Raw genomic sequence first — 17,458 nt, 5'->3', positions numbered from 1 at the left:
AGTTCAAAACGGTTCTTTCTTATTTTGTTAACACATGTGATATATACTGTATAACGCCAAAAGTTCGCGCGAGGGAAAAATTACATTCGTGAAAGCTATGCAACGAGATTTATTTTTCGGTTAACGTGAGGAGACGTTAACTTCGATAAATCCTGCATAACTGGAGCAGCTTCTGCAATGTTTTCCTGCTTCTGCGAGTGGAACCCCTGCCCTGTTTACCCTTGTTTTCGGAAATGATGTCAGCTCTAGCCCCATTGGGAGGGAAACTGACGAGTGGCGCCTTAATTTTAAATTCCGCGGGATTTTGTCATTAACAGAGTATATTTAGGTGTTCACATAAAACTGCGCAAACTAATCAGATTGTGCATTTAGAAGTATATTACTTGTTGCAGCGGAATTGTAAGATAAATCCCTTTAGCGGTTTCGTTCTTAAAATATAAAGAAAAAGCTAAAATGCCTGCTACTGCAGAAATAAATTGCGAGGGAGCTGCTCGTCCTGAAGCCAGCGACAAGGATCAATGTAAAGCGTGTTGTCAGACAGAGATCCTTCATGTCGTTTGTGACGAGAGAGCTTACCTGAATCAGGTGGAGTATATTCTTAAAACTGGAGCCCGGAAAGGCGATCGGACCGGGACAGGAGTGATCTCAGTGTTTGGCTCACAAGCGAGATACAGCCTTCGAGGTAAGTAATTTATTATTAATGTTATAAAAAAAAATTAGGATGCAAAATGTTTCAACTTTTTTTCGGTAGTTTAAAACATTTAGCCAAAATTAAAAATCCTTTTCCTCGAGAATATACTTTATTTAAAAGTTGTCATGTTAAATTAAAAATTCAGCAGTCACGCAAAATATCTCTGTATTCAATTTTTTTCGACGTTAAAATAGTATATCTAGCTTTAGATATTTTAAGTATACTGACCTTGCGCTTCATAAACTCGATCGTTTTTAGCGAACCGTCTTGGTCACTTGATCAAAAACACAGGGAATCAATAGAGGTTCGTCGAGGGATAAGCATAAGTATTTGTTGCAAATGCTTACATATTTATACAATAAGGACTTTAAAAAGCAAATTATGTGCCTTTTATATAATTGGGATATGATGTATTGGCATAATATACTGTAAAATAACAATTGCTTTTCTACTTATTTCTGCAAAAACAGCATAAACAACTTGTATAAGACCTAAAACTAACAGGGAAGCAGTGGAGCTGCTTGGTAAAATCATTCACCTTCCTTATCTCGCATTGTAAATTAATTACAGACTGGTTAATTAAACTCATTTGCTTACTTTACAGATCAGTTTCCACTGTTGACTACAAAGAAAGTATTCTGGAAGGGAATCTTGGAAGAGCTGTTATGGTTCATTAAGGTAAAATAGTTTTATTTCCTTAGTATAGTATGTGCATAATGTTTGGGTTTTACTGTAATTACCATCCAGATTTTGGCTCTTGTTTCTAGGGCTCTACAAACTCCAAGGAGCTGTCCATGAAGGGAGTCAAAATCTGGGATGCAAATGGATCCCGGGAGTTTTTAGACAAGAGTGGCTTTACCTCCAGAGAGGAAGGTGACCTAGGGCCAGTGTATGGTTTTCAGTGGAGGCACTTTGGAGCAGAATACAAAGACATGCACACAGGTAAAGCAAAACTCTCGGGCTACATACAGTATCAGAAGCTTTGCTTTCTTATTAAGGCCATGTTATACAGGATCATGTCCTATACATTTAAATAAGTCATTTAACTAAAAGATGCTGTTCTTTTTAATTGATAACTAAACAGCTGGGACCATGGGAAAGAGGTGAATAACAGGATTTTACACTTCAACTAAGGTACAGTTCTGAAATATTATTTAAAATAAAATCAGAAGGTTTTGTTTTATATTCATACTTGAGTGACTAATATCCTTTAACCTGAATTCTGTTCCTTATGGTAATATTTCATACAGGTAGTGGACAAAAAATATAAACACCTGGGTAAATGAGGCACACCAAGTACAGTATATTGAAAGCAAGGTCTTCCACACAGGTCTGGCTCGTGCATTAATTAAGCAAATAACCCTACAGTAAGTATGCTGGGAAGTTATGAGTAAAAATGCTAGAAATGCTGGACAACCAACTGGCATTAGTCAAGAGGAAACCAGTACATTTGAAAGATGGGCACATTTGGCAGGAGTTTCAGTGATCATAAAAGCTCAGCCTACTGATGTTTCATGAGCAATGATGATTAAGGTGATGTCTTGATGGAAAGACATTATCTGCAAATAGTGGGCTGAAGCACATACTCCAGGATTGTGATATCTGTGCATTGTTTTGAGAAGCAAGGCAAAACAGGGAAGCAACTGCAGATCAGACAACTACAAATTTCAACCTGGAACACAAGCAACCAATTCAATCAAAACTGGTCTGCCAAGAACTCCCAACGAGCAGAACACTGTGTAGGGTTGCAGCGCACATGACAGCTGACTGTGCACGCTTGGAAGTCCAGTGCTGCAAATTACACAGGCATTGGACTTCTGACCAGCGACAAGAGTAATCAGGTCAGATGAATCCTGATTCGCCAAGTTCTTGACAAACGAACAAGTGCTCATGTTGCACAAACCAGGTAAAGAACTCTACACCCCTGAGTGCTTGCTTCCAACAGTGAAGAGTTCTGGTGGTTCTGTAATATAAGGGCCAGTTTCCTAGCATAGTAGTATAAATTAATTCTAATCACTGTTTATGGTACTGATTGATCATCTTCCACAGAGCATGTGTGATCTCCTAGTGGTTTGATGAACATGATATTAATGTTATGCATTTATAAAGGCCTTTTCAGTCACCAAATGTGAACCCATCTGAGCATTAATGGGATATACAGTACTGATGCCTAAAATAGTTTTTTTACAACCATTAACCAAGTGTGAGAGAGGGGTGCTGCATCCCTCCTACAGAATTCCAGACACCAATAGATTTTGTGCCACAGCCCATATAATTTGTAGTAACTGCACATGGTAGTCCAGCTCTGTACTGACTTTACTTAAAGTTAACTCTGAGATTTCCATCTTTATGCCCACTACGTGTGTATACTGTATACATAGGGTAAAAGTCCTCTTAAGCAGAGAAAATAGTCTGGTACCATTATTGAGATGCTGGACTAAGTTATAAGACATACTCTCTAATTGCTGTTGTGTTTTCTATGCAGATTACACAGGGCAAGGCGTGGACCAACTACAGAAGGTCATAGAAACCATCAAGACCAATCCTGAGGACAGACGGATCATCATGTGTGCTTGGAATCCCAAAGGTATTTCCTGTCATCTGACTACATGCTTTGACCTGTACCCCTACAAATACATTGATCAGTAATATTTGTGAATACATTTACAGTACCTGAAGAGAATCAGACCAGAGAGATTCGTGGCTCCTGAATCAGGAGTAGAAAAACACTGTTCTACTTACAGCACATTTTCTTTATTCCCTTCATGAGACTAATTTCCTTTTTTACTCAGATATGCCTAATATGGCTCTTCCTCCCTGTCACGCCCTGTGCCAGTTTTACGTGTCCAATGGTGAATTGTCCTGCCAGCTCTATCAGCGCTCAGGAGACATGGGGCTGGGTGTGCCATTCAACATTGCCAGCTATGCGCTGCTCACGTACATGATCGCTCATGTCACTGGGCTGAAGGTAACCAGCAGGGGGGGTGTCTGCACTATATTCTTACAAGACAGTGCTCTTCAGCCTGGTTCAAGTGGAGCCCAGATCCTTCTAATCTTTTTGTAGGAATTGTCTTAAAGTGTTTAAAGAGCATGTTGAGTTTGAATAGTTAAGTGATCAACCAGAATGGAGTTAACCAAGGTTAAAACAAGTTAAAACATATTTTCTCAGGTACTGTAGATGAGAGATGTGGGATATCAGTCTGAGATTTAGCCATACACATCTTGGGATGAAAATATGGCATGTTTGTTTCATTGTCCCTGAAATCTGTTTTATTAGATTAAAAGATCCTTTTACAGTGAATTTTAGGAATTTGACTAGCAAGTGCTATCTGTTAGACATTTATGAAAATATACACAGACTGATCCCAATGGAAAGATGCGGTAAGCCCTTAGCTGGTCAGAAACAAGATGCGATGGATTTATTGTTACTTTGAATTAAGTAAATAGTGATTTATTTTTATTATATTGTTCATCAGATATGTTTATCCAATAAACTATTTTGTGGTGTGCATTTAATAAAGTGAAAGGCAGCTTGATTATTAAAATTATTTTTGTTTTCCCTAATATGTAAAGACATATTTTAACTTGATATTAATTATTCTCCTTTTGTCTATTTGTTCCTTAGCCTGGTGATTTCGTACACACTTTGGGAGATGCACACATTTACATCAACCACATAGAGCCTCTGAAAATCCAGGTAGGTTATTTGCATTCCTCTATAATGGTTGTTGTGCGTCTGAATCAAGCTGCCAAACCATGTTGTTTTGGATCAATAAGATTCTAGCAACCAAACAAGTACAGTGGGTTTGTTGTAAACTTGTTCTAAAAAGCATACAACAATATCTGTTATTATTGAGAGACAAGCTGATATGAGTCATATAGATGCGTTCATCTGTACACTGCACATTGCTATCTCACTGCTGCATCAGATTAAGATTGATTATTGCTGTAACTGAGCACAATACAGAACATTAATTCCCAAGCCTGATATTCATGGATGGCTGTCTACATTTTGTTCTAACCAAAGTCTAAATTTTGGAGGTTAATCAAACATTTTACATAAAATATTTGAAAAGATTTGATGGACAATATATGGACTTCATGGACAATATTTGATTTTTATTTTAACTTTATTTTGTAATAGATTTTTGTTTCCTAAGCAATGCATACAGTATGTCACAGATGTAGTTCTGACACATAGGACTTGATGGTAAAATCCTTGAGAGACAGTGAGCACTTCACTGGGAGTTTCCAGTATTTTGAGTCTTCTAGGTGGGGGCTCGGAGGCTGAGGATACTATATATTGCTTCATATTTTTTTAATAAGAAGTTAAAAGAATGAGAATTGCACAGAATATGTTCGTGCTTTCAAAAACCTGACTGGAATAGAGAATGCACACATCTAGAACAACACTAACAAACTGTCTCTATAACCATAAATCCAACTGTTATATTGAGTCCCTGAAAGGAAGCTCTTTTTTTTTGTCTTTATACACGGTGTGTATAGGATGTGGTGTAATTAAAGTGTCCATTCCTACAGCTGCAGAGAGAGCCCAGACCCTTCCCTAAACTGAAAATCCTGCGCAAAGTGGACAACATTGATGACTTCCGGGCTGAAGATTTCGAAATTTGTGATTACAACCCCCATCCAGCAATTAAAATGCAAATAGCAGTTTAACAATAACACTTCCATGATTACCTAGGATGGGTTTCTCTTTTCATATGTTCTTTGGTAACATGATTTTTTTATTCTATTGCTATTACTGTCTATTAATAGCAATGTCTGCTCTTACTAATGTTATTTATTTGTATCATTCAGCTTTGTGTTCTGTTGCAAATAATACTACTTAAGGTCTCTTTAAAATGTGCAAATTAACATGTTGACATTTTTCTAATAAAGATCATTTTAATATTAATTTCAGAATTGATATGATTGAGTAGAAGGTATAGAAGTTATTTCTGAATTAAACAACGCTAAAATAAGCCTTATTGCTAAAACCATTTAAATTTTGAAAAATACAATGATATGGATACATCTTAGTTCATGGTTTGATTTAGAGCATATTTTATCTAAGGTGCTAGAAAGCGAGTTAATACAAATTTAGCATTCAAGAGACTATCAGACAGACAATACATTCTATAGAGGCAATTTGATCAAACAAGACACTTCCATTTTTAGTTTGGATTGAAAATTCTTAGAAAAATTGTGTACACTTCATAAGCAACAAAGTATTGTTAGTAACTGCTTCTTCATCTCTAGTTTCCGTCTACTGAACCCTTCGACTAGCACGGAGCTCCCGCCAGACCTCTCCATCAGGAAATTGATGTCTCTTCGCTGAGTCATCCTTCATTTCTGTGGAATATCCAGGATTCTGCCAGGGAATGAAATAATTGCATGTTTGAGTCCCACAGCAGTTACAGTATGTCAAGTTGATGTCAAGGGGGAGAACTAAATGAGGTTTAACCCTTTATATCCTATTATTTCTATTCCTGCTCTTTCTCCATACATTTTCTAACCGCTTCATCCAACACAGGGTTGCCGAGGAGCTGGAGCCTATCCCAGCAAGCAGAGGGTGCAAGACAGGATAAACCCTGGACAGGGCCCACACAGACACAAACACACACACTCACACCATGGCCAGTTTTCCCAGAATTACCGGAATATATTGGAACTGTGAGTGGAAACAGGAGCACCTGGAGGAAGCCCATGCAAACAGAGGAAGAAATAGAGACAGCAATGATAATGACGGTGAGCTGTGAGAACATTTCTTTCTCAGACTCTCAGCTCAAACAACTGATCCAAGGAAAGGACCAGACTTGTATTTTAACAAAATGTGAAAACAATAATAAACACACCTTTGGTGGCATATAGGAGGCATTTTTAATCACCACAGGGTTTGTAAAATGTTCATGAAGATGATCAACGTACTCGCACATCCTGCAAATAAGAACACTAGTTTATGACAGGACATTGAAAAGAGTTAAAAAAAAGAAGCACAGCATCTGTATCTAAATATATGAAATGAAATATAGTCCAAATATTAAAGTATTTTCAGCCATATCTGTTACAGTTAAGACACTTGGAATTCACTGCAACTGGTTTAATCAATCCAGTATAATCAATTCCTTGGGAGAAAAAAGCCATAATAGCTATAGTACAGAAGAAATAATTAAATCTAAAGTAAGTAAAATATAGGAAGTAAAGAACTAACCTATTTTCCAGGCTTCCTGATACAGCAATGTAGTCGAAAAGTATTAAATGCTGTACAAGCTCACAGAGTCCAACTCCACCAGCATGGGGACACACAGGAACTATAAGAACAGGTCCAATGACAGCACAGCGTGAACCAGTGAACAGGTAGATAAACGGTACAATTCAGTTTCATAGTCAATAACTGTAATGGACACTTCCATCTATATGTAGTCAGCTATATAAATGATATAATTCCTAGCATGTATTTTCCACTTCCAATTCTCAACCAACTAATGTACAAAGGTTTTCTGAAAAATCCGTTAAGACCTTTTTTTAGCTTATGCTTGTGTATTCTACCAAGTGAGAGAAAAGTAGATAAGCAAAACCTAATTATTATTACATCTTTTAAAATACAAACGAATGAATTAAATAGCCAATTAACTTTCTAAAAAGCTTAACCCAATGCCTAATACAATTTTTTTAACGAAATATTTGGACCAAATTTAATCACTTTGTTAACTTTTTTTCCCCACAAAGGGATAATAAAGCAAACTTATTTTTTGTTCAAATGTATACTGTACATGTATTTCCAGGTTGTCATAACCAATTGTAACACAGGGGGTAGTTAAGGGTTACTTATAGAGACAAATACATTAAAAATACTTACATTCACTGGCTAAAATATTAGATGTTCTTAGCAAAACAGACTCTGTTGCAGATAATGCAAGGTTAGCTTGTGAAAAGCATAAGACCTTGAATACCATCATTATTCGGTGGTGATTCACATTATTTTGGTAAGGGACTATAAAGAAACTACCTGGAGTATCAAGTCTGATACCTTTGTGGACAGAAATTTTGATTAATGTAGCAAACAAATAATAATAATAATAATAATAATAATAATAATAATAATAATAAGTACTGTAAATATAATTAAGAATGCACGTTCCTATCCAACAAACCAACAGAGTAGTTTTTTTTAATGGGCAGGTTTGTACACACTGACAACTGTTTAAAGTAAATGTAGAAGTTGAAGTCAAGTGAAGCTGATTCACTGGGATCCTTTAAGATATGAAAAGTAAAGACAGGGTCATTGGATCATTACATTACTAACAACCAAACAATCATTGTACATTGAATGCAAACCTCTTATTTGTAATATTTAAAATTCTACATTTATGTGACTATTGCTCGGGAAATACACAGTAAGGGATATTTACCAAAATTCCACTGAAAATTTCTTCTCCAGAATACACATTATATTAAGTAAAAATGTATTCTTGCTATATAAGACGACAAAATAATTTCAAGAATAGAAAAGGTTGTTGAGATAGCTAGAAGTCTAACCAGTTTTGAGTAGGTGCTTTTCTACAGTACATATGTATTTTTTAGCACTTTTGATTTTATCACCTTGAAATTTCTCGGCCATCAGCAGCACCGCCAGATTTTCATTGACGCTGCCCAGTCTGCAGCTGTCAATCTGAACAAACCGGAGAGCCTGCGACTGCAGCAGCTGCTTGAACATCACTCTATTGTGACACTGAGAAAACATGTTTGAGTTTCAGAGCATATGGGTATGTGTTTATTAATATTTAGTGGGATCCAAGACCAATACAGAACAAAACAAAATCTTAAATCTAATGAATCAAGTCATCTGGCATTTAAGTACCTAAAGTGCTAATAATCTGAACTAAGAAGGGGTGGAGATGTGCAGCACAATGAACATAAACATACATTTTTAATAATCAGGAGACGGGCACTGCCCAACGTGGGGCTCGAACCCACAACCCTGAGATTAAGAGTCTCATGCTCTACTGACTGAGCTAGTCGGGCAAAGTCATTTTTAATTAGTCGAGCTTGTCATTTTTAATAATACAGCAGAGGAGTATATTTATAAGCAATACTATCCCCCTCAAGCAGTGAATACTCTTTTCCAAGGTAAAGGAAAAGAGCAGATTCTGTGCCAGGCATCTTATCCTGTATGGACACTTTGTGCAAAAGCACTCACTTGTTCTCCAGTTGCCACACCTATTCCCAGGGGAGCCAGAGCCTTCAACACAAATAGAAAAAGCTTATTTCAACACAAACCTTTGAGAAATATGCTAGTGTGCACTCACAATGGTATACCCAGATAGCGGTGCTGTGTGAAAACTAACATTGCTAAGATTTGCATTGAAGGAAATGTACTTAAAAAGTTTCCAAAAGCCAAAAAAAGTTCTCATTTTTAGTCTTCATCTTTCAATAAAAACACCAGAGACAATACAATTCATCATCACCTGCCCTCTCATACCCAGTCCCCATCATTGCCTAGATGGGAACTGCTGAACTATTAAAAACAGAACATGCTTACTGCAGCCAAGCAGCTCATTACAGTGTTCTCTGTGCACAGGGCCAAGGTTGTCCACCGATATCAGATGGGAATATAATAAACATGTGGTCAATTAGAACACAGCAGTTTGTGCCATCTGCTGGCTCCCACACACACACCTTGGCAATTGCCGCATGGCCCAGGATGTCATCAGGGGAAGTAGGCTCCTCTATCCACAAAGGTTTGAACTCGACCAGTCTGGAGACCCACTCAATTGCCTCTGCAACATCCCATCGCTGATTGGCATCAATCATCTGTAACAAGGCAGGCTGTGAGGAGAGCTCTACATGACCCTCAAAGGCTAATTATCTGCTCCAGAAGAGTTCTCAAAGTGCAACTGAAGGATTGTACAAATGCCACTGGGAAACAGTGTGGTTCACCGGCCGGTGAAGACTACAAGAAAGACTGAGAAGACAGGTACAGAATTAGGCATCATACACTGGAAACAGAATTAATCAGAGGAATTAATATCTGTTTTTTTATTTGATAGGGCCCTCAATTACTGTAAAAATCATAAGCATGTTTATATAACCTGACAAACCTAATGGAATGTGTAGAGAGGAACAAATTATATTAATGAGGAGGAACACCACACAAAAAGTTAATTTCTATGTTTAATTAGACACTTCATATGTCTGTATATAAAGATCATATATAGTTTACTTTTATAGTTGTTGTGTTCTAGTTTTTTAAGATTCTGATCAGTGTGAATTAAAGACGGCTAAAAATAAGCTTATTTTCTTCTCACCCAAACTCAACTGGTATTTCACTAACTGCTTACTCCTGGTGAGAGTCAAACTATGCTGTTTTAACAACAGTTATCATAGCAGAAAACACTAGGCTCAAATGTATTTTAACACCAACAAATATTTATTACATTATAATATAAAAACATACTGTATGTCCATAAATGCAATTTATACACAGTAAAACAGTGCTGTAGGGCAGGGTGAGGTCGCAGTGGCACAGTAAAACAGTGCTGGTGGGGCACTTAAGGTATAAAACAGATTGCTAGAATCTGTAAACAAAAACAAGTGGTGAAATCTTAAATATTAACAATGCATGTGGTTCAATAATACTTGGTGAGAATGCAGTTGTGATTCAGAATAAATAATTCAAAAGTTGTGATTTAAAAGAAATGCTGAAGAAAAGTCCACATACCAGAGTTTTGTCAGGTCCTATCATCTCTCTCAGGAGACGGCACCGGCGAATGTCATCATTCAGATCTGCTCCAACTTTTACCTTAAACCTGCAGTAGAACATTTGGAATGTAAAACCTACAGTCAGCATGAGCCGAGAGTGGACTGTAAATATAACAGCCAAGAACTGAATAAAGTGTTTCCATCACCACTGTTCAATAATACTTATGATTAACTTCCATAAATCTAAAAAACATCCATAACTATATAATCTATGAAAATAAATAAAAATACAATATTGCAATATTTTTTGGGGGGGTAATGAACAAATGTAAAATATAAATATAAATATTTCAATATGCAGAAGCAGGCTCTGTTTTTTCTATCAGTGTATAATGGAGGTGAGAGTTGGGGGATGGCTAACGTCACTTCATCGTTTACCACACAGTTGCAGGTTAGGAACTCATCCTTCACATAACCAGTTAGCCATTCCCACTAGGAAGTCCATGTACAACTCGCTCTTACAGTGCAGCCTCAATGCAATTCTTATTTTTATGTACAGTACTACTACCTCGTCCCACTAACACAGCATGATCCCAGCGCTTCTGACACAGTCTACATGATCACTATGCTTGAAGTTGTGTGTTCATTCACTGATAGTGCAGGCCAGGGCCGTAGTGATGTGAAGATACATTTTCAGATTTATGAAAACATCTAAACACTAGATGACTAGAAACATTTTACAAAAACAACACTGGGCTAGGGCAGTACAGTGGCAGAGTGGTTGGCATTGCTGCCTTATTGCTTGGGCCCTAAGTTCAATTCCTGGGGTACCTTCTGTGTGGAAATGTAATTTTCTCCCCATGTTCACTTGGATTTATTTCCATGTGCTCCAGTTTCCTCCCACAGTCCATACATATATTGGTAGGTTAATTGGCTTTTGTAAAATTGGCCCTGGTGTGATTGTGTGTACCATGTGATGGACTGGCGTCCTGTCCAGGGTGTATCCTGCCTTGCACGCAATACTTCCGAGGAGAGACTCTGGGCCTGAATTAGACAGGCAGTTATTGGAAGTGATATGATGATTAACACTGAGCAACACAAAAACATGTGGAATCTACTTTGTACATTTTTTCTATGGGTATCCATTTGCCTTTTATGTTATTTGTACAGAACTGTTATATATTTTTATGTGCACTTAAATCAGCACAAATCAGAAAACAAATGCATACAGTTTGTAATAATATTTTTTAATGATGCACATGTATTAAGTCTGTTACAGTCTGATAATTTGGACTGATGTTAATAAGAAAACTGAGGTGGTGAACAGAGAGCTTGCGATTTCGTAGATTTGCCTTGAGGTTTATCTGGAGCAATGCGATTTATAAGCAAGGCACCTGATAGGAGTGACAGGAGAAACAAGCAGTGAGATAGATCTTCCAATATGGGGCTAGAGGGGACCTGGGGCCTATGCCAGCAAGCAACAGGCACAAGGCAGCATACACAGTGGACAACAGTTCCCCCTACAGTACTTCTCATTAAAATACAGTACTAGCTAATCTGATGGGTGGGATCTCTTCACCTTCACATTGTGAACCCCGCCAATACCTATTGCTGGAAGGCATTAAAAATGCTCAAATATTACCACCATACGTTTTTGAAAAACAATGGGAATTTAATGTCAAATAAGCCTTGAAATCCAGTGTTCAGTATTTCAATTTCCTTACCTCGTCCACCCTTCACTCAGTGCTTTTGAACAGAGCTGAAAGAAAACACAGATCCCTATTAATGCTAATGTTTGATAATGTTAATGTTTGATAGTTTATGTGTTCAAACTGTACAAGAAGGAAAATGTTCAGTTCAGAATGACATTTTACTGTCATCTGTACATTTTCTCTTCCTCTGCAGCGTTCTTTAACCATTTATTAATTCAGCTGTTTTGCCAGGATAATGATAAAACCAGCAGAGGATTTAAATCTTGTTTTGATACTGATTTTGGTCTCTCATGAAAAACCCTGATCTCTGTGGGAAACCTGTTTTAACTGCTCATCTGGGTAACCAATCCAGGCACAGGAGGTGGTGTATGCAGGATATCCCTCCTTCAGCATGTGTTCCTCTAAAATAGAAGTAATCAGTCATTTGTGAGCACAGGTGTGGGCCTCAGTCTGTAGCAAAAATCAGGAATTTGAATGGAAGTTCACATACCTCTCTTACATTTTCCATCTCGAGCCTTCCGAAGAATATCTGAGAAGAGGTGACAATAGTGTGTGTGTATATATATATTCACAGTCAAAGGGAGATATCTGTAAGTTTTGTTTTTTCAGTATATAAATTGTGCATAAAGTTAAACTTTTTAAACAAGTTCCTTCTGGTGAAAAAAAATAACATTTCAGGTACAGGCAAAGCAAGACGACATGTTCATTTAGCTGAATCTGATTGTTAAGTTGGAGAGATGAGCATTCTCTTACTTTGTAGTCCTTTATTTTCCATACAGAATGTGTAATTAGTCAATTCAGGTTTGAATCATTTCATCACTTTTTTAATTTAGTGCCTGTTAAGTGCACTAAACTGTCACTGTTTTAGTGCCAGAGAAAGGAAAATGTCTTCTTAAATGTAAACTGACTTTCAATAAACAGTTAAGATTAACTCACCTAAAGCCTCCTTCTCTGTGAGAGCATCAGTGATATATCGGAAGTCTATGCAGGAAATGAGCTTTTCTGGGTCCTGAAAGCAGAACTTATAGTCAAGTACTGTACTTAAGATTTCTGTAATGAAGACAGTTTCATCATCCGTCCATTTTCTATCTGCTTTATCCAATTCAGGATTGCTGGGAAACCAGAGGCTATCCCAGCATGTAATGGGCGTAAGGCAGGATACACCCTAGACAGGACGCCAGTCCATCACAGGGCACACACAGACACACGCACACACCAGGATCAATTCTCCCAGAAACCAATTAACTTACTGGTATGTCTTCGGACAGTGGGAGGAAACACCCAGAGGAAATCCACATGAATATACAAACTCCAAACACTAACACTACAGGAATTGATCCCAGGGCACCATTACTACAGCCACTGCAGCAGTGCTAACCACTGTGCCCTGTTGCCACCTCATACTTTCACCATTTATATTGAAATGAACATATAACCATATACTGTAGATATGTACTGTATATATTTATTTGAACTTTTTTATTCAGGTTATCAAAATGTTTAACATCGATTCTGCAAAAAGACAATCAATTTAAGTAGCACCAATAATAATGAATGTTTGATTCCGAATCGATTAAAAAAATAATAATAAGCAGATCGTCTACTAGACTATCGTTATCTTAAGATTAGAGGCGCCCTCTGCTGGATATTAAGATGTACTTGTTGAAGGGAAAGTTCAATGGTTTAACATTCTCTTTGCACCAGAATACACTATTGTTATATTATTAAATCTTCTGAGCAGCTCCGTGAAAGCCAGGATTATGAAATAATCAAAATACTTGAGAAACAGTATTACTAGGTAATGGTACACACACCAAGAAAGTGGAAATTCAAGACTGCTTGAGCTAGTAATTAATGATGTGGAGCTCTGCTGAAATAATAATAATTAATAATAATTGCTTACAATTATATAGCGCTTTTCTGGACACTCCACTCAAAGCACTTTACAGGTAATGGGGACTCCCCTCCACCACCACCAATGTGCAGCATCCACCTGTATTATGTATTATTAAATGTATTATCAAAGACTTCAGCTGAACACAAAATGAGATCACTGATCTGTAGGATCAAATTTTTCCAGTGACAAATAAATCTAATTTAATACTTTGGTTATGTGTAAAATGAGCTGCACTTTTTAAGTTATAATTTATTATTTACAGAAGTCTATCATTTAATTGACTTACCATGTCTACCAGCAACTTCCAAAGTGGCTGTTGAAAACGAAAACAAAACGATTAAAAATAAAATCACCTTCATATTCCCCTTTTGTCATTCCCCAGGTTATTATAGGCAAAAATATATTTCACCAAACCAATTTTCTGCAAACCTCGCACTAGCCTATAGGACAGGAAAGTGTCATGGCTGTGTATGCAGCCTGTCCAAAAGCACAATTACAATGAGAATCACACAATAAATGGAGTTCCTGAATCCTAAAGTAATAATTCATCAAAGAAAGAAAGGCACTTTCTTGTTTTTGAATGTTCTTATTTTCTTAAAACAACCCACCTGTGACTTGCCCTGCACTGGACTACCATAGGTAGCTCACCAAAGAGCCCCTGCCCAGCTCCACCACACCGGCATCGAGACAAACGCAACCCCTCAATGACGGAACTGGGGAATTCAGACGAACCAAATAACCAGCTTGACGTTTTTTCCTTGGGGGTTGTGCCGGCTGTGTGCCTTCACTCTGAAAACAAACCAATTACGTCAGGGCCACTCACCTTGCCCTCTGCTCTGGCCCAGAGATCCCACACGGCATTGAGCACCGCAGCCGCCGCCAGCTGGACCACTCCCTTCTCGGGGCCGAGCTGCCAGACAGGATCGCGGAGAGGTCATTCCTGATGCTCCCGTCACTCACCTGATTGATTCGGATCTATTCAGAGGCCTTCAGGGAAAAGACAGTGGTGCTCGTGCTCCCCAAGGAGCATCATTTTTCGGCTTTGTTTAATACAAGAAATTACACTGCAATGACAAAAGTCATGTCTTGCTGAAGACTTTATTCTTCCATCGTTCTTCAAAGCAGTTTAACTGCTCATGGCCCAGGCCATAATGTTGTTAGAAACTCTTCCCAGAATTTATCTTTACGAAACAGAAGCCGCATCAAGAATATACCTTGTTCGCCTGCCCTTGCCTTGTCTCACTATATATTTACCCATCTCATTTGGCCATCACTTGTCAACAGTCTGTAAAAACTTCGGAAGTCATTCACAATCTCCTCTGAGTCTTTCCCAATCACAAGTGAAGACAGGGCCTGCACTGCACAGACAACTGCAAAAAAACATGCCCAAAGAAATTAATTAGTTCTCCTTTCAGCAATGCAGGAAAAAATGAAGTAATTCATAACTTAGTCATGCTCACGGTTTGACTTAAGTGATCAACTGTAAACCATATGGTGTCACAGAAATATCTGTAGAATCTCTTTTTTTGCTGTGGGCTAAAGCAGCTAATACTCAGCATCTTATCTTGGAAATAAGTTCTTCTGTTGATATTCACAGAATTAAGTGGATAATCATTAATGAATATAAATGGCATGCTACCAGCATTAAACATGCTACATACGATGCAGTCATTTGCTTCTTTTTTGCATCAGAGAACATATAATAATGGTGTTTTGACACTGAGCTTTGAGAGTAAAAAGAAAAACCACAATCTATATATTTACCTTTCTACATTTCTAATAATCGATACAGCATCTGTCACAAAACAGTCAATTCTACAATAGGTTGCTGATCTGTTTTAGTACCCTTTAGAACAGATTTCTAAGATTTATGGATTTGTCTGTTTATATGAATATTTGTTATTAGTATTTTGCTTTTAAAGTTAAAAATAGTGATATGGGGAACTTTATTCTAAATTGGCTGGTGAATTAATCTGTTATCATCTCAAAAACCTTCGAAAGCTGTTTTGCAATACAAATAATTGTACACAAAAAGATATTTACACTTTTATTTTACAAATATGTGTAAAAAGCCAGAATGCTTACAAAAATTATATTTGTTGATAGTGATTATAAAATAATCATAATCAACAATCTTTAAACTCAGTGATTTCAGGCAAGCATTTAAAAATAAGAATAATCCTTCCAATTTAGTGCAACCTTAGATATAACAGTATAAAGCTCACGTACAGTAGACACATGTTGAGAGGCCTACCGAAGGAGGGCGCTCTTGCAGAAAATAAACTCCCAGCAAACTACCAACAACAAAAAGTTCGCTTTGCATTCAGATGTACTTTTTATCTTACCTATTTCTGTGCCCTTCCCCAAGGTAAAAGTAAGTCCGTATCCCTTCAAGCCACCTTCTGTCTCGATAACAACATAAGCAACGGAGTAATCCGGATCTGGGTGCTGCAAGTCACATGATTTCAGCATGAAACTTGTGAAATCTTAAGGCAACTTCCAACAAGTTAATACGATCATTATATTATTCTACATGCAGCCCTGAGAGTGGATAACAAACAGCAATGTTCTCCACTAGCAAACCTAAATGTGCTATTATTCGGAACGAGTAAACTATGGAACTTATAAAGGCGGTTTCGATGTACGAATTGCTGAATTAACACAAGTGACAGTTTCGGACAACGGAATTGGTCTCCCAAAATAGTACTACCAGAAATCTGAAAATAAAAATCAAATGCTCCTCAAGCACCAGCATGACTGGAGACAGTGTTTTATTTTCCTAGTTTAAACTCGTTTCTGGACATTTATTAGTATGCATTCTTGCTTTTGGAGTCCGCAAGGTAGTTGGTAAAAATGCACTGACCATTGCATCTGACCCATGCTGTTCAAGAGAAGTCGGAAACCTAACGTCGCTGACAGACAATTTCGTGATTTTGCCCTTCAGCATTTCTTGTATTCTTTAAATTACACCCTTGGTGCGTAACAGATCACAAATCTTTGCAGTAAGGAATAACGTCCCTTAACGCTTTCACTCCGCCCCCATTTTTCTGCGATTGGTTGAAGCCAAGACATCTGCTTTCACGTGGGAAGTCATGTGACATCGACATTTACTGTCCCATCAGCTCTGAAATACAGCGGCTGAGACACCGTCTGCAGTGCTTAGACAGGGCAGTAGCTGATCAGGAAGCAACATGATCACATTAGCGAGATCATTCAATTTGTGGTGATTGCGGTAGCTACAAGAGTAATTATAAAATTGTAGATGTCTGCGTTGTAAGAGTTTTTCTGAAGTTGTGTGTACATTTACGACACCGAAAATCAGGTATCACCTCTTTAAATAAAATGCCAGCAATTTATGGATTATACTTCATTTTAAATTACACAGACCAGAAGTGATATTCCTGAAAAAAGTATTTCGATGTACAATATTTTTTCGAATCCAAAACATTTTCATTT

At 37.6% G+C, this 17,458-nt stretch overlaps 2 protein-coding genes across 2 annotated transcripts; one reads left to right on the top strand and one right to left on the bottom strand.

The window, feature by feature from the left end:
- Window positions 1-212: 212 nt before the first annotated feature.
- tyms (thymidylate synthetase) lies at window positions 213-5,393 on the top strand. The gene is made up of 7 exons (XM_006634350.3): window positions 213-682; window positions 1,296-1,369; window positions 1,459-1,633; window positions 3,177-3,278; window positions 3,484-3,659; window positions 4,317-4,388; window positions 5,231-5,393. The coding sequence occupies exons 1-7, from the start codon at window positions 454-456 to the stop codon at window positions 5,366-5,368; spliced, it is 966 nt and encodes a 321-aa protein (XP_006634413.2). The 5' UTR covers window positions 213-453; the 3' UTR covers window positions 5,369-5,393.
- Window positions 4,803-17,054, bottom strand: enosf1 (enolase superfamily member 1). Its single transcript, XM_006634306.3, has 16 exons — window positions 16,866-17,054; window positions 16,348-16,450; window positions 15,257-15,372; window positions 14,826-14,912; window positions 14,289-14,315; window positions 13,042-13,114; window positions 12,596-12,634; window positions 12,424-12,506; window positions 12,118-12,152; window positions 10,413-10,500; window positions 9,371-9,505; window positions 8,892-8,933; window positions 8,294-8,423; window positions 6,903-7,002; window positions 6,547-6,628; window positions 4,803-6,062 (listed from the first exon to the last, which is right to left on the bottom strand). Exons 1-16 carry the CDS (start codon window positions 16,947-16,949, stop codon window positions 5,958-5,960), a joined length of 1,329 nt encoding a protein of 442 aa, XP_006634369.2. The 5' UTR covers window positions 16,950-17,054; the 3' UTR covers window positions 4,803-5,957.
- Between the last annotated feature and the right edge of the window lie 404 nt (window positions 17,055-17,458).

This window comes from Lepisosteus oculatus, chromosome 6 (assembly GCF_040954835.1).
Source record: "Lepisosteus oculatus isolate fLepOcu1 chromosome 6, fLepOcu1.hap2, whole genome shotgun sequence".
Taxonomy (NCBI): domain Eukaryota; kingdom Metazoa; phylum Chordata; class Actinopteri; order Semionotiformes; family Lepisosteidae; genus Lepisosteus; species Lepisosteus oculatus.
The sequence above is the reverse complement of the archived record's forward strand: the minus strand, read 5'-3'. Positions and strand labels throughout refer to the sequence as shown.

Coding starts and splice junctions, on each gene's coding strand:
- tyms (XM_006634350.3), top strand. CDS start 454: ATGCCTGCTACTGCAGAAATAAATTGCGAGGGAGCTGCTCGTCCTGAA. Junction 683..1,295: donor AGCGAGATACAGCCTTCGAG/GTAAGTAATTTA, acceptor CTTACTTTACAG/ATCAGTTTCCACTGTTGACT. Junction 1,370..1,458: donor AGCTGTTATGGTTCATTAAG/GTAAAATAGTTT, acceptor TCTTGTTTCTAG/GGCTCTACAAACTCCAAGGA.
- enosf1 (XM_006634306.3), bottom strand. CDS start 16,949: ATGCTGAAGGGCAAAATCACGAAATTGTCTGTCAGCGACGTTAGGTTT. Junction 9,506..10,412: donor TAGGACCTGACAAAACTCTG/GTATGTGGACTT, acceptor GCCTTGTTACAG/ATGATTGATGCCAATCAGCG. Junction 8,934..9,370: donor GCCATGCGGCAATTGCCAAG/GTGTGTGTGTGG, acceptor TTTGTGTTGAAG/GCTCTGGCTCCCCTGGGAAT.